Below are 23192 nucleotides of genomic sequence, written 5' to 3' on the forward strand. Positions count from 1 at the left end.
GTGATCATATCCCCCCTTATGTATTATACATGGAGATCATATCCCCCCTTATGTATTATACATGGAGATCATTTCCCCCCTTATGTATTATACATGGAGATCATATCCCCCCTTATGTATTATACATGGTGATCATATCCCCCTTATGTATTATACATGGAGACCATATCCCCCTTATGTATTATACATGGAGATCATATCCCCCCTTATGTATTATACATGGAGATCATATCTCCCTTATGTATTATACATGGAGATCATATCCCCCCCCTTATGTATTATATATGGAGATCATATCTCCCTTATGTATTATACATGGAGATCATATCCCCCTTATGTATTATACATGGAGATCATATCCCCCCCTTATGTATTATACATGGAGATCATATCCCCCCCCCCTTATGTATTATACATGGAGATCATATCCCCCCTTATGTATTATACATGGAGATCATATCCCCCCTTATGTATTATTCATGGTGATCATATCCCCCCTTATGTATTATACATGGAGATCATATCCCCCCTTATGTATTATACATGGAGATCATTTCCCCCCTTATGTATTATACATGGTGATCATATCCCCCTTATGTATTATACATGGAGACCATATCCCCCTTATGTATTATACATGGAGATCATATCCCCCCTTATGTATTATACATGGAGATCATATCCCCCCTTATGTATTATACATGGCGATCATATCCCCCCTTATGTATTATACATGGCGATCATATCCCCCCTTATGTATTATACATGGAGATCATATCCCCCCTTATGTATTATACATGGAGATCATATCCCCCCTTATGTATGATACATGGAGATCATATACCCCCTTATGTATTATACATGGAGATCATATCCCCCCTTATGTATTATACATGGAGATCATATCCCCCCTTATGTATTATACATGGAGATCATATCCCCCCTTATGTATTATACATGGAGATCATATCCCCCCTTATGTATTATACATGGAGATCATATCCCCCCTTATGTATTATACATGGAGATCATATCCCCCCTTATGTATTATACATGGAGATCATATCCCCCCTTATGTATGATACATGGAGATCATATACCCCCTTATGTATTATACATGGAGATCATATCCCCCCTTATATATTATACATGGTGATCATATCCCCCTTATGTATTATACATGGTGATCATATTCCTCCTTATGTATTATACATGGAGATCATATCCCCCCTTATGTATTATACATGGAGATCATATCCCCCCTTATGTATTATACATGGAGATCATATCCCCCTTATGTATTATACATGGTGATCATATCCCCCCTTATGTATTATACATGGAGATCATATCCCCCCCTTATGTATTATACATGGAGATCATATCCCCCTTATGTATTATACATGGAGATCATATCCCCCCCTTATGTATTATACATGGAGATCATATCCCCCCCCCCTTATGTATTATACATGGAGATCATATCCCCCCTTATGTATTATACATGGAGATCATATCCCCCCTTATGTATTATTCATGGTGATCATATCCCCCCTTATGTATTATACATGGAGATCATATCCCCCCTTATGTATTATACATGGAGATCATTTCCCCCCTTATGTATTATACATGGTGATCATATCCCCCTTATGTATTATACATGGAGACCATATCCCCCTTATGTATTATACATGGAGATCATATCCCCCCTTATGTATTATACATGGAGATCATATCCCCCCTTATGTATTATACATGGCGATCATATCCCCCCTTATGTATTATACATGGCGATCATATCCCCCCTTATGTATTATACATGGAGATCATATCCCCCCTTATGTATTATACATGGAGATCATATCCCCCCTTATGTATGATACATGGAGATCATATACCCCCTTATGTATTATACATGGAGATCATATCCCCCCTTATGTATTATACATGGAGATCATATCCCCCCTTATGTATTATACATGGAGATCATATCCCCCCTTATGTATTATACATGGAGATCATATCCCCCCTTATGTATTATACATGGAGATCATATCCCCCCTTATGTATTATACATGGAGATCATATCCCCCCTTATGTATGATACATGGAGATCATATACCCCCTTATGTATTATACATGGAGATCATATCCCCCCTTATGTATTATACATGGAGATCATATCCCCCCTTATGTATGATACATGGAGATCATATACCCCCTTATGTATTATACATGGAGATCATATCCCCCCTTATATATTATACATGGTGATCATATCCCCCTTATGTATTATACATGGTGATCATATTCCTCCTTATGTATTATACATGGAGATCATATCCCCCCTTATGTATTATACATGGAGATCATATCCCCCCTTATGTATTATACATGGAGATCATATCCCCCTTATGTATTATACATGGTGATCATATCCCCCCTTATGTATTATACATGGAGATCATATCCCCCTTAATCTCCTCTTCTCAGTAGAGAATAAATTCAGTTCCTCTAATCTTTCCTCATAGCTGATCTCCTCCATGCCTCGTATCAGTTTGGTTGCCCTTCTCTGTACTTTCTCCAGTTCCCCAATGTTCTTTTTGTGAATTGGAGCCCAAAACTGAACTGCATATTCCAGATGAGGTCTTACTAATGATTTGTACGGGGGGGGGGGGATTATATCTCTCTCTCTGGAGTCTATACCTCTCCTAATACAAGAGAGGATTTTGCTCGGTTTAGAACCCGCAGCTTGGCATTGCTGCCATTATTAAGATTGTGATCTACCAAAACCCCCCAGATCCTTCTCCACCATTGACCCCCCAGTTGTACCCCTCTAGTATGTATGATGCATATTCTTAGCCCCCAAGTGCGGAACCTTACATTTATCAACATTGAACCCCATTTGTCACATAGTTGCCCAATTACACAGAGCATTGAGGTCGGCTTGTGCATCGATCGGCGAGATATATTATTGTTACAGTAATAGTTGGGTTGCAGAGTCTGGATAGAAAGTGAGGAAATATTTCTACAGTTGTCCTGGATAGATGAACAAGGTATCAAAGGAACAAAACCCACCTAAGGCCACCCAAGGAAAATGAATTCTGTGTGCAATGAAGTAGTCTGTATACTAAGAGGGAGGTTCTCCTCTCCAAAACAGTGAACAAAGGGTTAAGGGAGAAACATGACAAAACTTTTGATATTATTTTTTTTTTATATATTTATTAATACAGCAAAGGAGCATTTTTTGGACAGACACCGGATATTTCTGATACACAACATGAAGTTTGTCGATCCAGTTCTATTTGATCTGAGGTACAAGATGCTGATCACACAGGAAGAGTTCCAGAATCTGATTAGCAAATCCTCATCTAGGGACAAGATGGATGGACTCTTTGACATAATCAGCTCCTGGGACCATAAGAAGAAAGACCTGCTATATGATGCTCTTTGGAAGTATAACCAGGATGAAATGTCTGTACTGGAAAGTCCGTACCAAGGAATCAGGGATATTCCACCAGCTCCAACGCAATGTAAGTCAGAGCTTTACTGTGTTATCATGCAAGATATGTTAAAGGATAAGTTCACCTTCAGACAAAAAATAATAAATGCACATTTTATTGCAGGTAAAAAATCGTGCATTTATTATTTTTGGGTGCATGAGCCTGGATGGCATTGCACCAGAGATCAACAGATCACTGATACCATGAAGGTCTTCTGCAGACTGTCAGTGTATCTGCTCTCCCATACAGGATATACAGACAAACAGATATACTGACAGAGAGACTCAATGTACTTCCACAGTGCACACGGCGCCATGATAGTTCATAGAGAACTGAAAACCGACAGCCACTAAGGAATAATTCACAGGACTGTGAATGAGGGACGAAGCCGTACGGGCGGAGCCGCGTTTTTTAAAATCTGACAGCTAGCACTGGGAGGGGGGAAGTTTGTGGAGGGGGGAGAAGATCCCCCGCTAGCTGTTAAAGTGGGGGCCGGTCTGATCATACATGTTACATGTTATGCCCTGAATATTGGTGTAACATGTAACCTGTTATGAAAGGTGAACTTATCCTTTAAAAATGTAATTCTAGAATGAGAGTTAGATTTTATAATTTTTGCTAAACACCCCTTAGTAAATATATATACAGTCAGGTCCATAAATATTGGGACATCGACACAATTCTAACATTTTTGGCTCTATACACCACCACAATAGATTTGAAATGAAACAAACAAGATGTGCTTTAACTGCAGACTGTCAGCTTTAATTTGAGGGTATTTACATCCAAATCAGGTGAACGGTGTAGGAATTACAACAGTTTGCATATGTGCCTCCCACTTGTTAAGTGACCAAAAGTAATGGGACAGAATAGTAATCATAAATCAAACTTTCACTTTTTAATATTTGGTTGCAAATCCTTTGCAGTCAATTACAGCCTGAAGTGTGGAACGCATAGACATCACCAGACGCTGGGTTTCATCCCTGGTGATGCTCTGCCAGGCCTCTACTGCAACTGTCTTCAGTTCCTGCTTGTTCTTGGGGCATTTTCCCTTCAGTTTTGTCTTCAGCAAGTGAAATGCTCAATTGGATTCAGGTCAGGTGATTGACTTGGCCATTGCATAATATTCCACTTCTTTCCCTTAAAAAACTCCTTGGTTGCTTTTGCAGTATGCTTTGGGTCATTGTCCATCTGCACTGTGAAGCGTCCAATGAGTTCTGAAGCATTTGGCTGAATATGAGCAGATAATATTGCCCAAAACACTTCAGAATTCATCCTGCTGCTTTTGTCAGCAGTCACATCATCAATAAATACAAGAGAACCAGTTCCATTGGCAGCCATACATGCCCACGCCATGACACTACCACCACCATGCTTCACTGATGAGGTGGTATGCTTAGGATCATGAGCAGTTCCTTCTCCATACTCTTCTCTTCCCATCACTCTGGTACAAGTTGATCTCGGTCTCATCTGTCCATAGGATGTTGTTCCAGAACTGTGAAGGCTTTTTAGATGTCGTTTGGCAAACTCTAATCTGGCCTTCCTGTTTTTGAGGCTCACCAATGGTTTCCATCTTGTGGTGAACCCTCTGTATTCACTCTGGTGAAGTCTTCTCTTGATTGTTGACTTTGACACACATACACCTACCTCCTGGAGAGTGTTCTTGATCTGGCCAACTGTTGTGAAGGGTGTTTTCTTCACCAGGGAAAAAATTCTTCGGTCATCCACCACAGTTGTTTTCCTTGGTCTTGCGGGTCTTTTGGTGTTGCTGAGCTCACCACTGCATTCCTTCTTTTTAAGAATGTTCCAAACAGTTGTTTTGGCCACGCCTAATGTTTTTGCTATCTCTCTGATGGGTTTGTTTTGTTTTTTCAGCCTAATGATGGCTTGCTTCACTGATAGTGACAGCTCTTTGGATCTCATCTTGAGAGTTGACATCAACAGCTTCCAAATGCAAATAGCACACTTGAAATGAACTCTGGACCTTTTATCTGCTCATTGTAATTGGGATAATGAGGGAATAACACACACCTGGCCATGGAACAGCTGAGAAGCCAATTGTCCCATTACTTTTGGTCCCTTAACAAGTGGAAGGCACATATACAAACTGTTGTAATTCCTACACCGTTCACCTGATTTGGATGTAAATACCCTCAAATTAAAGCTGACAGTCTGTAGTTAAAGCACATCTTGTTCGTTTCATTTCAAATCCATTGTGGTGGTGTATAGAGCCAAAAATGTTAGAATTGTGTCGATGTCCCAATATTTATGGACCTGACTGTATGTGTAGTTTTTCTGATTAGAATTGTTACAGGGAAATTAAAAGTCATTTTCTGCCCAATGGGAACCTATCACAAACTGCTAACTGCATAAAATAATACAAATGTCGTCCTTCATAATGTATGTTTTTATAAACCAAAAATCAACTGAGTGGACAGATCACAAACATCTTTAAAAAATTAGATGTGACTTAAACCCTTTTGCTGCCAGAGCTGTTTTTTGCAATTTTTGCACACGTATAAAAAATCTATTTATGCCTGAAGATTACACAAAACCCCCAAAACAATATACATTTTCTGAAAGCAGACACCCTTAGAGAATAGAAAAAAGTGGTAGTTTCTCTTTTTTATGGTACACGATATTATGAAAATTTCAGTAAAAGTCATGCTAAAGCGAATTTTAAGGCACACACACAATAAATTACTCAAATTGTTGGAAAAATATAAAAGATGAGGTTGTGCTGAGTAAATAGATACTTAGAAAACCTTAAATTTGTGTGCGCCTATGAAATGGCGTCAAACTTCACTAGCCTATACTTCAGTTTTCTATAGGCGACGCTTCAAAAGTCCCTACAGGTCATCAGCTTAGCATTATGGAGAAGGTCTCCTGCTAGAATTATTGCTTTCACTCTGGCGTGCGCGGCGATATGTAACATGTGTATTGCAATTGATGTTTTCATGTGTAGGCGTCCCAACGTGTGCGTTTTATGTGGGGGTGGGGGGCTGAAATTGTTTGGTTTTTTTTGAACGGGGAATGTTATGTGCATGGGTGTAACTTTATTTTTTGTTTTTCATCACATATGGGACACAAAATCCCATATGTGATGATTTTTGGGTGATAGGTTCTCTTTATTGAGACATGCAGGGTCTAAAAGACCCCCCAATGTCTTCTCTGGCTTCCAATAGATGTATTTCAATGCAGACCACATTGCAATACCTATTTCCATGGCTATTCTAGCCAGGAAAGTGACAGCATGGACGTCGCCTTCCAGGTCACACAAAGAAGGGGAGGGGAGTGGAGGCTCGTCTGCTTTCCTCTCTCCCCTCCACCTGCACAACCCCATGGCTCTCCTGGGAGTAGAAATCACACTTATTTGATGGTTGTCATCTATTTTCCTTAGATCACTCCTTCACAAAAATGTCTACAGTTCTGTACAACCTTCACAGTGTGCCACTAAAACACTCAAACAACCCACCTACATTACCTGCATCTAGTCTGGACATTGTCTTCTCAAAACTGTCCCATGATGCTCCACGTGTAATCTGTCACTGATATGTGACACAAGATGTATCTCCATAGAGCCCAGCATTGTCCCACCAAAGTGAGGGTGAGATCTCACCAGAGGTGGGAGGGCACATCATCATCAGACCATCGACTGCGGCTCCATATGCCTTTTTATTCCCATAGACTTCATTCAACAGTTTTGCAACATTTCAAGGCCATGCAGGGTTCCTCCATCATGCTTTGTGCATCAATGAAGGACCTCTTGTGTGGCTCCAGAAGACTGAACATTGGTGGTTGACTGCTGTGCATATGGATAAAGCTTCAGTTGATGGTGTTTACACCATCATTACATTTAGCTTAACAGAACCATACATAAAGAACCTAACTATCCAAGCACATTTGGATAAAATGACTTCAAACACAGGTTGGGAATGTTTATATGATCCTAATGAAAGCCAGCAGTACCGTATCACTAGATGATTCGCACCGACTTGAGATCGAGACTAGTGAGACAGGGGAGCCCTCAATGGTGTTGCTTTTTGGCATCATCATACATAGTTATGGTTCTTCCATTCTTAGGCTAGGTTCACATCTGTGCGATGGCACAATGCCACAATGCCTGCATCCCATTTTTCAAGCGTCCAACACTGTCAATAATTCCAAATGGCATCCCAACTCAACTTGCAAAATGTGCGTAAAACAAAATACAGTAAGTCCCCTACTTACAAACAATGTTCGTAAGTCCAATTTGTTCGTAAGTCCAACAAAGTGAGGTTTATAATACTTTTTCACACAAATAACGCATAAAAAACAAACAAAAAATACTGTAAAGAAAAGATGTTTAATCTTACAGTACCTAGAAATGTACAGAAGTGCAGTACAACCGCCGGCATACCGGGGCTGGCATGGAGTGATCAGACAAGACTGCTTCTGTTTTACTTGATTCCAGACATCCTGGGCCTGAAATCAGCACTGTACTACTCTACACAATGTCCGGCAGACACGTGAGCTACTTTGGTGATTTGACATGCGAATGCATGTTTGCATCTTTGAAAGTTTGCAACTTGAAGGTTCACAAGTAGGGAACTTACTGTACCATGCGTTTAGGTGCACCACAATTTTTTAAAAAGAGGTGCTTGTGCTTTTCTTGTGCAATTTTTGCATGTAGAGCGAAGGGGCCTATTAAAACGAATGGACTGATTTAAATGCAACACACAAATACACATGCCTGCCGTCATACTTGCACAGATGTGAATGGAACCTTATATACAGTGCCTTGAAGAAGTATTCATATTCTTTTGCAATTTTTCACATTTTTTCACGTTATAACCAAAAACATATGTAGCGATACCCCCGAAGGGGCTGCTTAAGTTTGTTCACTCCGCCACTCTTCCTTTCAACCCCAAGAACTGTCTCAGCCCACACTGGCACACCTGGCAATAGTGTAAGTGCAAGGACCAATGAAAAGCACACACTTTATAATAAAACACAGAGATCAGCTTTACTGTAGACCTCTATGGGAAGTAATAAACATTAACAACCAGTATATGTTAGGAGAATCAAGAGAACAACAAATACTGTGATGGAAAGCAATATAACTCACTTTTACACTCGGGCTGCTTTCAGGGGATTCCAACCATGAATAACCCCAAGAGCAGAGGCAAACACTTAAATGGCAACCTCAAAGTGGATTTAACTCCTCTTCATAAATTTGGCCCCATGATGTCCAAGCAGGAGGAGAGTAGAAGAATGACTCTCTGTTGTGTCAGACTTCTTCCTTCTAAACCCCGACACCATGACCCCAATAGGAAAACACTGTACCCAACTGATGCTTAATAGCTACTTTCAAGGTAAAGCTATTCCCTCACACACCATGCAATATAGAGGCCTGACTACGCATGCGCGTGCTCGTATGGCACCAGTAACTTCAGTCTCTTTGTAACTGGATGAATGTTGGAATCTTCAGCTAGCCACTTTCGTTGGTGCACTTAAACTCCTTAAACACTTAAAGTGTAATTGTAATCCTGTGGCAGTATTTGTATAGCAAAGTGAACACGGTGTCTGTTCAGCAGGGCCATCTACACAACCCAGTGCCTGGTGAATATGAGCAAGGTATGATGTCTCTGTATGTGTGCAATGTTCCTGTCATATGACAGTGGGAGAAATCCCTCTCACCAGATCCTGTGACAAAGGCCCAAACGATCGTCCTGAAAATGACAGGTTCCTCTGGTCACCTCACGATGAGCACTTCACACTGTCAGTGTAGGCACTGTACTGTAGACCACTTCTCTCAGTTTGGATGTTCCTTTGTCTGATGCAGATCACCAAGCATGCAGTGCACTGCCCATCAGCACTTCTTTGCCAGGTCCAATCTCTCTCCTGCCACATGCAATCTCCCTCTCCCTCAGGAGAAAACCCAAGATGGCCCCTTCACTCTGCTCTCCCTAAGCATGATGGCTTTCGTGGTTCTTTTTTAATTCTATCTCCATATTAGCCTATAAGGCCGTTTCTGTTCAAAACTCCATCGTCCACAATGCTTTGCAGCTGCACTTCCTGCTTGAAAGAGTCCTTGACATTGGCTCCTTTAATGGCTCTCATAATTGGCTCTCTCTCTCTTACAGTCTGAGAGGAGAAAGGGGGGGCTGAAATCCCTCACTGCTTTGTCTGTGTCAGGGAAAGTGTCAGGTTACACAGGAGAGGCCAGTCAGCAGATCACAGCCATGAGACAGGATTAATATCTCCTGCTACACACTCCCCCCACCAAAGAACCTTTGGTCCTCCAAAGGCAGTAACAATCCTTGACCTGGTACATGCTTGATATATACACGCGGAGAAAACAAATTAGTACACACAGGAAATTAAATTATTCACACTTGCATAAGAATCTGGCAGAGGAACCTCCCACCATGTAGCAAAGTGAGGGTTGTCCTGCCCATAGGCCACACTAATGGGAATGGCCCAACCAGATGTGCCAGGGGGTGAGTTGGGGCTGTTCTCTACCGAAACTGCTGTAGGAGAACCAGGCGTCACGAGATTCCTTCTAGAAGCATGTACTACTTCCTCAGAGTTTTCACCCAACACATCATATGTCAGTCTTTTTGGGGGTTGAATAACTCTACGCTCTCTCTGTTCTCTGGGCTCTAGCAATGGTTCTGGCGTTGCTTCCGATGTTGGTTCTGACACTACTGACTCATCAACCCTTGCTTCTTGCTCAACGCACTCTGTCTCTCCCAGTTCAGCTTCCTCCACGTCTTCTCCCTCAGCAACAATGGACCCAGAGTCTTCAGGTTCTAACTCGGGTAGAGAAGGCTCAGGCTCTTGCAAATCTTCTGTATGTTGAGCCTGAGGTACAAATTCAGGAGCCTCTGGCCTAAGAGGAACTACGTCAGTCACTCCAGTGGAACAAGGAGTGGTGGGTTCGGAAATGTCAGATGGCCACAGCAAATCTGTCCCTACCTCCTCACTCTCACTGTCCTCTTCATTTACAGGAGGTGGTGTGGGTTGAGACCTGGTCACAGGTCTAGTTCTCTGAGAAGTTGAGGGGGTAGACTGTGGATCAGATTGTGATGGTAGACGGACTGCATCTGACAAAGGCAAAAGGTGGTTGCGGTGCCAGGTTTTGAGTGGGCCAACACCCTTTTCCGGTCGAATCTGGTAAACTGGCAATCCAGGCAATTGTTTGCAGATGACATAGGGCTCTGATCGCCACCTATCCGCCAGCTTGTGTTTTCCAGGAATGCCCAGATTTCTCAGTAAGACTCTGTCTCCAGATTGTAAGTCCTGTACTCGCACTCTGAGATCAAAGTTCTCTTTGTTTCTCTGTCCCCTGGCATCTGAGGTGGCTTGAGCCTTCTCATAAGCAATCTTCAGGCTTTTCCTTAAGCGGTCCACATATCCTCTATGGGAAGCTGCAGAGGTATGGTCTACAGAGGTTCCAAAAGCCAAGTCTACTGGCAGTCGAGCTTCCCGGCCGAACATCAGCCGGTAAGGAGAGTATCCTGTAGCGTCGTTGGCAGTGCTATTGTATGCATGTACGATGGCTGCTACATGCTTACTCCAGTGTTGCTTTTGCACTGAAGTCAAAGTCCCGAGCATATTCAGGAGGGTACGATTGAATCTCTCTGGCTGAGGATCTCCCTGAGGATGGTATGGAGTAGTCCTCGACTTTTGGATGCCTAGTAGACTCAAGAGTCTCTTGATGAGATTGCTCTCGAAATCTCTCCCTTGGTCTGAGTGGATACGTTGTGGTAGTCCGTAATGCACAAAGAACCTTTCTACTAAAATCTTTGCCACAGTTGATGCTAACTGATCTCTAGCAGGAAAAGCCTGGGCATACCTGGTAAAATGGTCAGTCACTACCAGGATATTTCCCTGTCCACTCTGATCCGACTCCAGGCACAGGAAGTCAATGCACACCAACTCCATGGGTCCCTGACTTTGAAGGTGGCCCATTGGGGCAGCTCGTTGAGGCAGAGTCTTCCTCTGAATACATCGGATGCAGGAGTGACAGTAACTTTCAACTTCTGTCCGCATGCAGGGCCAGTAGAAGCGGTCTCTTACCAAACAAAAGGTTCTTTCTGGTCCCAGATGGCCATGGTCATCATGGAGAGCAGTCAGCACCGTTTCTCTGTGTTTTGCGGGCAAAAATAGCTGCCATTTCTCTTCAGGATCATCAGAGGGGCCCCTTCGGTAGACCACTCCGTGGCGTAACTGTAGCCGATCCCACTCATGATGTAGCCGCCGGGCCTCCCTTGACGATGTAAGAAGCAAATCAGGGCTTTTGCTTTCTAAAGCCTTCAATACTAGGCCGCAGAGGGGGTCTTCCAACTGATCTCTTCGCAGATCCTTCCTGGAAAGCTTGGGCAGGCCTTCACCCCCAACCTGGGTGACATTGCAATAACACCTGGGAACGCCAGATGCCGAAATCCCAATGTCTTCTGCCCTGGACCCACCTCTTGTTCGGTGTTCCACTCCTTGGCATAAGGCTCGTACCCCTTCAGAGGGCACCTGAGTCCACTCTTCTGGGGAATCCTTGGAACAGTGAGGTCTTCGGGATAAGGCATCTGCATCCCTATTCCCAATCCCTGGCCGATAACTGAGGCTGAAAGTGAACTCCGATAAGGCAGCTAACCACCTGTGGCCAGTAGCATCCAGCTTAGCTGTAGTGAGAATGTATGTGAGGGGGTTATTATCTGTTTTTATCACGAATTCTGCTCCATATAGGTAATCTCGAAGTTTGTCCACTACTGCCCACTTCAAGGCCAAGAATTCAAGCTTGTGGGTGGGGTAGTTCTTCTCAGCGGACGCCAAACCCCGACTCACATAGGCGACAGGTCGCAAGCATCCATTCTGTTCTTGATAGAGGACTCCCCCTAACCCATCTCTACTTGCATCCACATGCAATTCATACGGCTTGGCTGGGTCTGCATAGGCCAGGATTGGAGCGGTGGTTAGACTCTTTTTCAGCCGTTCAAAGGCCTCTTCACACTGGGTTGTCCATTGTCCTTGAATAGATTCCCTAGGCCTCCTGGGTCCCACTGCTGGCTTCGCAGGTCTAGAAAGATCTGCATCATCATTGTCTTCTTCGTTTCTGAGCAGTTCATTGAGTGGACGGGCTATCCGAGCGAAGCCCTGGACGAATCTGCGATAATAGGAGCAAAACCCCAGGAAAGATCTGAGCTCTGTGACATTTGTGGGCCTCGGCCACGAAGTAACAGCTTCCAGCTTCTTGGGGTCAGTGGCCACTCCATCGGCAGATACGATATGACCCAGGTAATTGACCGAGGGTTGGTAAAACTGGCACTTCTCCAAAGACAACTTCAGTCCCTCATCATGAAGTCTCTTGAGTACCTTCTCCAATCTCTCCTCATGTTCCTCTAGGGTCTTCCCGAACACAATGATGTCGTCCAAGTACACCAGTACTTCAATTAAATTCATGTCACCCACCGTCTTCTCCATCAGCCTTTGAAAGGTGGCTGGAGAGTTGCACAAACCTTGAGGCATCCGGTCAAATTTAAAGAACCCTATTGGGGTTATGAACGCGGTCTTTTCTCGGTCTTCTGGGTGCATGGGGATCTGGTAATACCCATTCTTCAGGTCCAGCACACTGAACCACTTTGCCCCTGATAGGCTTTGCAAAGCATCCTCTATCCTGGGGGTGGTATACTGATCAGGAACAGTTCTTCGGTTTAGCGTCCGGTAGTCGATGCACAATCTTAAAGATCCGTTCTTCTTCCGGACCACCACTATCGGAGAGGCGTATGGGCTTCGGGACTCTCTGATGATGCCTGTCCTCTTCAACTCTGCCAATTGCTCACGCAGGTCTTCCAAATCTCCCAATGGAACTCGTCGAACCCTTTCCCTGAATGGAGCGTCTTCTCGAAGCCGGATCCGATGATGGGCACTCTCTGCACACCCCACATTGAACTCACTTCTGGAGAATGCAGCCCGCCACCCTAGGAGTTGATTCTTCGCTCTCTCTCTCCATTCCGGGGAAAGGGGGGTGTTCCTTGGGTAAAACGCATCGACAGGGATTTCTTTCTCTCTTCCGTCCCCTAGCTCAGTGGGCAAGATTGGAGTTGCAGGATCCACATGTCCTAACAGCACCCGAGCTGGGATTTTCACTGGGGCAGCAGTTGGGTTATGAACACTGACCGAAACCTTTCCGTGGCTCCTCCGTAGCGCTTTTGTTGACACTACCTCCGGGAGGATCTCCACTCCTGTGTTCTCTTCACAGCCACCAGCCTCAAGGACAATGAAGGGGCCTGGCTGCTTCCAGGTCAATTTGACTGATGCCTGTAAACACGCCACCTCTCCGGGTTGTAGCACCTTCTCATGTTGATCCAGGCGCCATATCTTCCCTATTCTTTCCGCTGGGGTTCTCCTTTCTTGTACCAGGCGCTGATATGCTTGCCTCAGCATGGGATGTACAGAAGTGGGTTGATCATTGGGCTCTTCGACCAATGGCGCCAACAGCCTTCTGACAAGATTGGTGTTCGTCCCTATGATTAGGGAACTCCTATTGGCCCCAGGCGGCCGGGGACAGATGATGGCTAAGGCTTCAAAAGTCTCAGCCTTCCCTGTCATGGAAGGATCAAAAGTTAGTCTGACCGATAGGTAACCATCATAGGGAAACTTCTGGGTTCCTATGCCCCATATTTCCAGATCTTCCAGCTTCTGCAAGGGCAAATGCTTCAGATGCTTGTCATAGAAATCTCGATACAGAAGGGTTACTTGGGCTCCGGTGTCCAGAAGAGCCCTGGTATAAATCCCTTCTACCTGAATCGGGACGACAGGGGAGGGTCCCACTAAATTCTCAGGGAGTGGTGAACAGGTAGCCGTCTTCTTCTGTTCTGCAGTTCTTATCCTTACTCCCCTCCTGGGGGAGTTTTGATTCGGCCTAAGCTGTGGTTGACTCCCAGGTTTGAGGTGTGCACTGACTCCCTGAGGTGAAGTGGCATCTTCCCTAGGCTGTTTGTAAGGGATGGTGGGGTCCTTCTGGATAGGACCAGATTTTCTCCTCGCCCCCCTTTTACTTGGTTGAGTGGAGCTAGCTGTGGTGGTGGGGTCCCTGGGTTGCTCCTTCACCAGGGCCCTCTGAAGTTTTCCGCCGGTTTTTGGCGCTTAGCTTCAGGCTTCCTGGGGCTCGGACAGACTCTCCTGACATGTCCGGTCCCTCCACAATTAAAGCAGGTCATTTGAATGGTGGGACTAGTTGCTTGCGTTGGGGCAACTCCTGACAGGTTTTCAGAAACTGCTCTCGTCTCTCTTGCTAAACCCGACGGTCCCGCCATTAGTAAGGTCACCATCTCCATTAATTGGGACACCTGAGTCTTAAGGAGTTCAACTTCAGGGGTGTCACCTCCCACATTGACTACCCGGACCCCTACAACAGAGTCTGACTGTCTCTCTTTGTCATCCAACATGGCTTCCTCCTCTCTCACAGTCCGGATCAAGTCTGGATAGTTCAGGAGGCCACCATCTCGCCGAGTTCTTAATAGAATGGCAATAGGGTCTAGGGGCCTGGCTCCCCGTAGGACTTGTTGCGCCCGAACCTCATCTACTCTTTCAGGGCCTATTCCCCTTTTTAGCAGAATTTGGTGTATTATCTTGTCTAGACGTCCCATGTAACTGGAGAGTTTCTCCCCTTCATTTTGGTAGGTATGCTCTAGCTGATAGATGAGGTCTGAAGCCTTCTCAGTGCGCCCAAATACATCTTGTAAAATATCTAGATAGCCCTGAGCAGTGCAATCCTGTTTGCTAAGTTTTAGGTTGCGAATGGCCTCCAATGCAGGGCCCCTTAGGCTCTCCGTAATCCTCTGTTTCTTGTGGGCCTCAGGAATGTCCCATTCACTTAGTGCTTGCATGGCTTGGTCTAGCCACTCTTCAAAGCCATCCTCCCCAGTAGGTATTGGTTGCCTACCCGAGAAGAATCGGAGCTTCCGATACATCCCTGTGTATGGAGAGGGGTCTTTGCGGCATTTTAACATGAAGTCCCCCAATGCAGTGAGGAATTCCGGGCCTATGGTGGCTAGAGGTGTCTGGGACAGGGGTTCTTCCCTCTCAGGTTTTGCACAACTAGGCCTGGGGATGTTCAACTGAAGTAACTGGAGCCTTGTCCCATCCTCTATTTGGATATTGGCTCCTTGGAAACTGTCAGGGATCCCCTTCTTCCACTCTAGCAGGGCATATGCCAGGGTGGTGTCTGAGGCGGGTATCACATCTATCACCCACGTTTTCTTTCCCTCTATGGGTAGTGCATTCACTATCTTGGTAATCTGTTCTTCGGTCCCCATTTCTCTGGGGAACTCGACCACTACACTCCGTTCTGGGCAAGCATTTTCCCTGCTGCACCACTTGGTCGCAGCTGCGACGTCCATCTTAGGAGTTGGTATAGGGCACTGCTTGAGTGGTTGTTGGGTGATTGAGCAGCAAGTAATCCCGGACGAGCCCCCACATGTAGCGATACCCCCGAAGGGGCTGCTTAAGTTTGTTCACTCCGCCACTCTTCCTTTCAACCCCAAGAACTGTCTCAGCCCACACTGGCACACCTGGCAATAGTGTAAGTGCAAGGACCAATGAAAAGCACACACTTTATAATAAAACACAGAGATCAGCTTTACTGTAGACCTCTATGGGAAGTAATAAACATTAACAACCAGTATATGTTAGGAGAATCAAGAGAACAACAAATACTGTGATGGAAAGCAATATAACTCACTTTTACACTCGGGCTGCTTTCAGGGGATTCCAACCATGAATAACCCCAAGAGCAGAGGCAAACACTTAAATGGCAACCTCAAAGTGGATTTAACTCCTCTTCATAAATTTGGCCCCATGATGTCCAAGCAGGAGGAGAGTAGAAGAATGACTCTCTGTTGTGTCAGACTTCTTCCTTCTAAACCCCGACACCATGACCCCAATAGGAAAACACTGTACCCAACTGATGCTTAATAGCTACTTTCAAGGTAAAGCTATTCCCTCACACACCATGCAATATAGAGGCCTGACTACGCATGCGCGTGCTCGTATGGCACCAGTAACTTCAGTCTCTTTGTAACTGGATGAATGTTGGAATCTTCAGCTAGCCACTTTCGTTGGTGCACTTAAACTCCTTAAACACTTAAAGTGTAATTGTAATCCTGTGGCAGTATTTGTATAGCAAAGTGAACACGGTGTCTGTTCAGCAGGGCCATCTACACAACCCAGTGCCTGGTGAATATGAGCAAGGTATGATGTCTCTGTATGTGTGCAATGTTCCTGTCATATGACAGTGGGAGAAATCCCTCTCACCAGATCCTGTGACAAAGGCCCAAACGATCGTCCTGAAAATGACAGGTTCCTCTGGTCACCTCACGATGAGCACTTCACACTGTCAGTGTAGGCACTGTACTGTAGACCACTTCTCTCAGTTTGGATGTTCCTTTGTCTGATGCAGATCACCAAGCATGCAGTGCACTGCCCATCAGCACTTCTTTGCCAGGTCCAATCTCTCTCCTGCCACATGCAATCTCCCTCTCCCTCAGGAGAAAACCCAAGATGGCCCCTTCACTCTGCTCTCCCTAAGCATGATGGCTTTCGTGGTTCTTTTTTAATTCTATCTCCATATTAGCCTATAAGGCCGTTTCTGTTCAAAACTCCATCGTCCACAATGCTTTGCAGCTGCACTTCCTGCTTGAAAGAGTCCTTGACATTGGCTCCTTTAATGGCTCTCATAATTGGCTCTCTCTCTCTTACAGTCTGAGAGGAGAAAGGGGGGGCTGAAATCCCTCACTGCTTTGTCTGTGTCAGGGCAAGTGTCAGGTTACACAGGAGAGGCCAGTCAGCAGATCACAGCCATGAGACAGGATTAATATCTCCTGCTACACATAAATGTATTTTATTAGGATTTTATGTAATAGACAAATTGGTGCATAATTGTGAAGTGGAAGGAAATTGATAATGGGTTTTCAAATTTTTTTACAAATAAATATCTGAAAAGTGTGGCGTGCATTTGTATCCAGCCCTCTTTACTCTGATACCCCTAACTAAAATCTAGTGGAACCAATTGTCTTCAGAAGTCACCTTATAGAGTCCCCCTGTGTGTCATGTGATCTCAGTATAAATGCAGCTATTCTGTGAATCCCTCAGAGGTTTGTTAGAGAACATTAGTGAACAAACAGCATCATGATGGCCAAGAAACATACCAGATACCAGACAGGTCAGGGATAAAGTTGTGGGGAAGTTTAAACCAGGGTTATGTTATTAAAAAAAATCTCCCAAGCTTTGACCATCTCACGGAGCACTGTTCAATCCATGATCTGATAATGGAAAGAGTACGGCACAACTGCAAAGCTACCAAGACATGGCCGTCCACCTAAAGTGACAGGCCAGGCAAGGACAGCATTCATCAGAGAATCAGCCAAGAGGCCCATGGGAACTCTGGAGGATCTGCAGAGATCCACAGCTCAGGTGGGAGAATCTGTCCTCAGGACAACTATTAGTCGTGCACTCCACAAATCTGGCCTTTATGGAAGAGTGACAAGAAGAAAGTCATTGCTGGAAGAAAGCCATAAGAAGTCCTGTTTGCTGTTTGCAAAAAGCCATGTGGGGGACACAGCAAACATGTGGAAGAAGGGGCTCTGTTCAGATGAGACCAATATTGAACTTTTTGGGCTAAAAGCAAAATGCCGTGCGTAGCAGAAAACTAACACTACACATCCCCCTGAACACACCATCCCCACCGTGAAACATAGTGGTGGCAGCATCATGTGGTGGGGTGGCTTTTCTTCGGCAGGGACAGGGAAGCTTGTCAGAATTGATGGGAAGATGGATGGAGCCAAATACAGGGCAATCTTAGAAGGAAACTTGTTAGAGTCTGCAAAAGACCTGAGACCGGGGCGTAGGTTCCCCTTCCAGCAGGACGACCCGAAATATCCAGCCAGACCTACAATGGAATGGTTTAGATCAAAGCATCTTCATGTGTTAGAATGGCCCAGTCACAGTCCAGACCCAAATCCAATGGTGAATCTGTGGCAAGACTTGAACATTTCTGTTCACTCATCCAATCTGACAGACCTTGAACAATTCTGCAAAGAAGAATGGGCAGAAATGTCCCTCTCTAGATGTGCAAAGAGACATCCCCAAAAAGACTTGCAGCTGGAATTGCAGCCAAAGGGGGTCCTACAAAGTATTGACTCCGGGGGGCTGAATACAAATGCCGCCACACTTTTCACAGATTTATTGGTCACAAACTTTGAAAACCATTTTTCATTTTCATTCCACTTTACAATTACCGTATTTTTCGCTCCATAAGACGCACCTGACCATAAGACGCACCTAGGTTTTAGAGGCAGAAAACAGGAAAAAAAAATTCTGAATGGACTGCAGACATAGTACAGGGATGACCAGAGACTGCGGACAGCACAGGGATGACCAGAGACTGCGGACAGCACAGGGATGACCAGAGACTGCGGACAGCACAGGGATGACCAGAGACTGCGGACAGCACAGGGATGACCAGAGACTGCGGACAGCACAGGGATGACCAGAGACTGCGAACAGCACAGGGATGACCAGAGACTGCGGACAGTACAGATGACTGCTGACCTTTGGGGAGGTGGGGAGCGGGTACCTGAATTTGACAGGTACCCGCTCTTACTTCCGCGGAGTTTTTGTTTGATCTTACCTTTTCCTCGATCCAGCCGCGCACTGTCTTCCCGGCTTCTGTAATGGTGCTCGGCATGACAGCCGGGTGCCCAGTGCGCATGAGCGAGAAGCACTTGCGCTTTGTGATTGGTCCGGCGGCTTCTGGGATCTGTCATGTGTCCCAGGTACCGCCTTACCATTCACAAAAAGCACCGCTTCTTGCGCATGTGCACTTGGCACCCGGCTGTCATGCCGAGCGCCATTACAGAAGCCGGGAAGACAGCGCGCCGCTGGATAGAGGAACAGGTAAGATCAAAGAAGTAAGAGCGGGTACCTGTCCAATTCAGGTACCCGCTCCCCACCTCCCCAAAGGTCAGCAGTCCTCTCCATAAGGTCCCGCTGCAGAGCTGAGCGGCCGGTCCGGTATTCTGCACGGCGGCGGTGGAAATACCGGACCGGCCACTCTATATTCGCTCCATAAGACGCACTGACATTTCCCCCCCTTTTTTTGGGGGAAAAAAGTGCGTCTTATGGGGCGTGTCGGTCTATCACATCCAATCCTAATAAATACATTGTAAGATGACAACATGGGGGACATATCAAGGGGGAGGAAGACTTTTTCAAGGCACTGTATGTTGGTCCATTTACTACATGATGGAATCTGGATATCTCAGGATTCCTACCACCAGTGTAATGTTTTTATAACACCTCCCATCATACATGATCATAGATCTACTTATAATAAATAAACAGGTTGAGTCATTCCTCTTATTTTTAAAACCTTTTCTAGGGATCATGCGTAACAAGAGAATCTGGATTTGTTTTAGATCTATTTTTCCATAAAGCCCATTCTAGTATTGCTTTTTATCTCACGCCATTATTGTACATGGGACATTATACTGTATATACTTTCATGTTGTAATTATTAATTATTTTCTCTTACCATAGATGCAGCTTCAATACCTGTAGAAAAGATCAAGGTTTTATCATTGTCACCACTTGGTAAGTCCAAGAAACTAGAACATTAGGAGCAGAGTCATTTCTACCATATGGATGGTCATATTGGAGGGTGTGGTATCCCAGAGGTGTATGTGATTAGAAAAGCAGCGAAAAGGTCAAGAGCAGAGAATATTCCACCTTTATAGAGGGTCATATTGGAGGTAATGTCCCAGTGAGGAGTTTAATCAGGAATGTAAAGAGAAGGTCAGGAGCTGAGCATTTGTTTACCTTTTGAAGGGTCCTGTGGGAGGGGATAATACCCTGGTGGGTATTTTTTGCGTCATGGCTCTGCGTTACTTTAACTGAAAATTGTGTGGTCATGCAATGCTGCACCCAATTGAAATTTCCTCCTTTTTTTCCCCACAAACTGAGCTTTCTTTCGGTGGTATTTGATTGCCTGTGTGGTTTTCATTTTTTGCGCTATACAAAAAAAAAAAACGTCAATTTTGAGAAAAAAACAATATTTTTGACTAATGAATAATGATATGCACATACTACTTAGGACAATGATGTTACATGAGGTTGTGTCCAAAAGATGTGGGATCCCCATCAGCTATACACAGAGACAAGAAGCCGTTGTAAGGGGAGCTTTTGTGCTAGTAGCATAGCATTCTATGGAGATGGGGGGGGCGGGGGCGGGGAGGATGCTGTACATTCTGCCTTATACCAAAAATGACCTACAGAACTTTAGTAGCTCACTATAAACTAATCAAATAGTACTACTCCCTATCCAATAGTAGGATCTCATGGACTTTTTAGGCACCATTGACAACAGTTATAATATAAAACATTTTATTTATACAAAAAGATAAAAATGCTTAAAATTATATCCTAAAATGCTTAAGAAATGACAACCAATCAGGTCCAGCGGGTGATACAATTGCATAAGGAGGTACAACCCCAAATAGGGGGAATTTATCATGGACTTCCTTCACCCAGTCTGCACCTTGAGTCTTTATTCACACTACTATGACCTGAAAGTCGCGCAGCTTACAGTGCGATTTTTGCCAGGCGACTTGAGTACTACTTTGAAGCGACTCTGAAGCAACTTTCAGGGAATGTCTGGGTAATCTTACGGTAATGCCAGATCCAAATAACATCAATATAGATGAGGATCCGACTTGGAGGTGGCTTCCATTAAAGTCTATGGGCACAAGTCAGATAGAAGTCTCCTTGAAGTAGTACAGGAACCTTTTATAAAGTCGGAGCGACTTCATTAGTGGTAATTAAGACGGCTCTCATTGACCAACATGAGATTTCTTATGACATGTGACTTTGGGTCTCACCAGTCATATGCCATGTTGCGGCAGTGTGAACAGAGCCTGAAGGTCCATCATTTGTGAGCTCTACATGTTTTCACGATGAAAATCACTTCTTCAGGAGATTGAAACTAGTTTTAGATGGGAACAAACATGAAAAACTATATATATATATGTAACTTGTATCTTCAATATTGAAACATTACCTTATGAAAACTTACATACATATCATCAGCATGGGATTTTCTGCTATTTACACTATTTACTTATAACTTTGGCTTGAAATAAAATAAATAGTTCTAACATCTAAAAAAGATGTTGCATGGAACAGTGTGTTCCAATTAATCGCTGAAGTAGCCAAACTAATGATAACCCCAAACCCTTCACTCGCGCTCTTACACATTGGGATTGAAAAGTTCCCATATACTTCTCGTACCACCATTATCCACATACTTTTCGCAGCAAAAATTAATATAACCCGATTATGGAATACCACCACTGCTCCTTCCCTCAAATCTCTAATTACAGATCTTAACTTCCAATGCGGAATGGAAAAAAGATCGGCTCTTAACAACTCCACCCAACACAAGTTTAATTCCCTATGGTCTAACTGGTTACAAAATCCTAACGGCTCAGTAAAATCCTGATACCTCACAAATAATCGAACTACCCATCCATTTCAGACTGGTACTCCTTCCCCACTCCATTGAATTTAGTCCTCCCCTTTTCCCCTAACCTCCCTATTATCCTCCCCTTGTTTAATACCCCCTTACCATTTCCTACTCTACACCACGGATCAGTTTAACTGCAAGTCTACCTCTGATGTTTATGCCGCAACTCTAATTCTAACCCCAGCCAAATGGTGGGGTGAATTCTTACCAAAGTTATACTTTATGAATCCACTCTCTACTAAACCAAATGTTTTCATAGTGTTATGTTATTAAAAAATTTAAATAAAAATTATTGGAATTAAAAAGGATGACGCAGGTGCTAAAGTAATGATAGAAATTATAATAATAATAATAAATTATACAAAAAAGTATAAATGTTATTATTGCTATAATTTATTTTTCTTTGTTAATGACTATGTACTCATAATTGCTAAAACTTATACCTAATTTTAGATGATAAGATTAATAATATCATTATTAGTTGAATATCCAGTCATGAAAGTCATTGGAATCCTCTCACCTAATATGGAGTGCCATCTGTGTGGAAAGGTGAGCTAAAATAATCTGTTTGTTCTAGTAATAGAAGAGCAAAGTGTTACTTTTGAAATCCCAAAAATAAATCTATCAGTCTATCTATCTATCTATCTATCTATCTATCTATCTATCTATCTATCTATCTATCGTTGCAAGAAAAAGTATGTGAACCCCTTGGGATTAAGTGGAGTTTTGCATGAATTGGGCATAAAATGTGCTCTGAACGTCATCTAAGTCACAACAATAGAAGAACACAGTCTGCTGAACATAATACTACACACACATTAGATGTTGCCATGGTTTAATTGCACATAACATGTAAACATTCACACTGCAGGGAGGAAAAAGTATGTGAGGCCCTAGTTTAATGACTTCTATCAGAGCTAATTGGAGCCAGGAGTGAGCCAACCTTGACTCCAATCAGTGTGATGATATTGGATGTGTTGCTGACAGCTGTCCTGCCCTTAAAAAACACACACCTGTTTTGGGTTTACTGGTTTCAAGAAGCACTGTCTGATGTGAACCATACCTCGCAGAAAAGAGCTCTCAGAAGACCTACGATCAAGAATTGTTAACTTGCGTGAAGCTGGAAA

The 23192-nt window shown here is 44.1% G+C and overlaps 1 protein-coding gene across 1 annotated transcript in view; it reads left to right on the forward strand.

Annotated features, from left to right (window-relative positions):
* The window catches only part of LOC149440965 (uncharacterized), an 86354-nt gene that overhangs the window by 36910 nt on the left and 26252 nt on the right, over positions 1–23192 (forward strand). Inside the window, exons 9-11 of the mRNA XM_089657922.1 lie at positions 3237–3536; positions 20085–20138; positions 22547–22614. Of these exons, the coding sequence (XP_089514048.1) occupies positions 3237–3536; positions 20085–20138; positions 22547–22614 (422 nt within the window). The remainder of the gene's footprint in view (positions 1–3236; positions 3537–20084; positions 20139–22546; positions 22615–23192) is intronic.

The sequence above is a fragment of the Staurois parvus genome, unplaced genomic scaffold, assembly GCF_062004578.1.
Source record: "Staurois parvus isolate SC_StPar_1 unplaced genomic scaffold, SC_StPar_1.0 ptg001042l, whole genome shotgun sequence".
Classification (NCBI taxonomy): Eukaryota; Metazoa; Chordata; class Amphibia; order Anura; family Ranidae; genus Staurois; species Staurois parvus.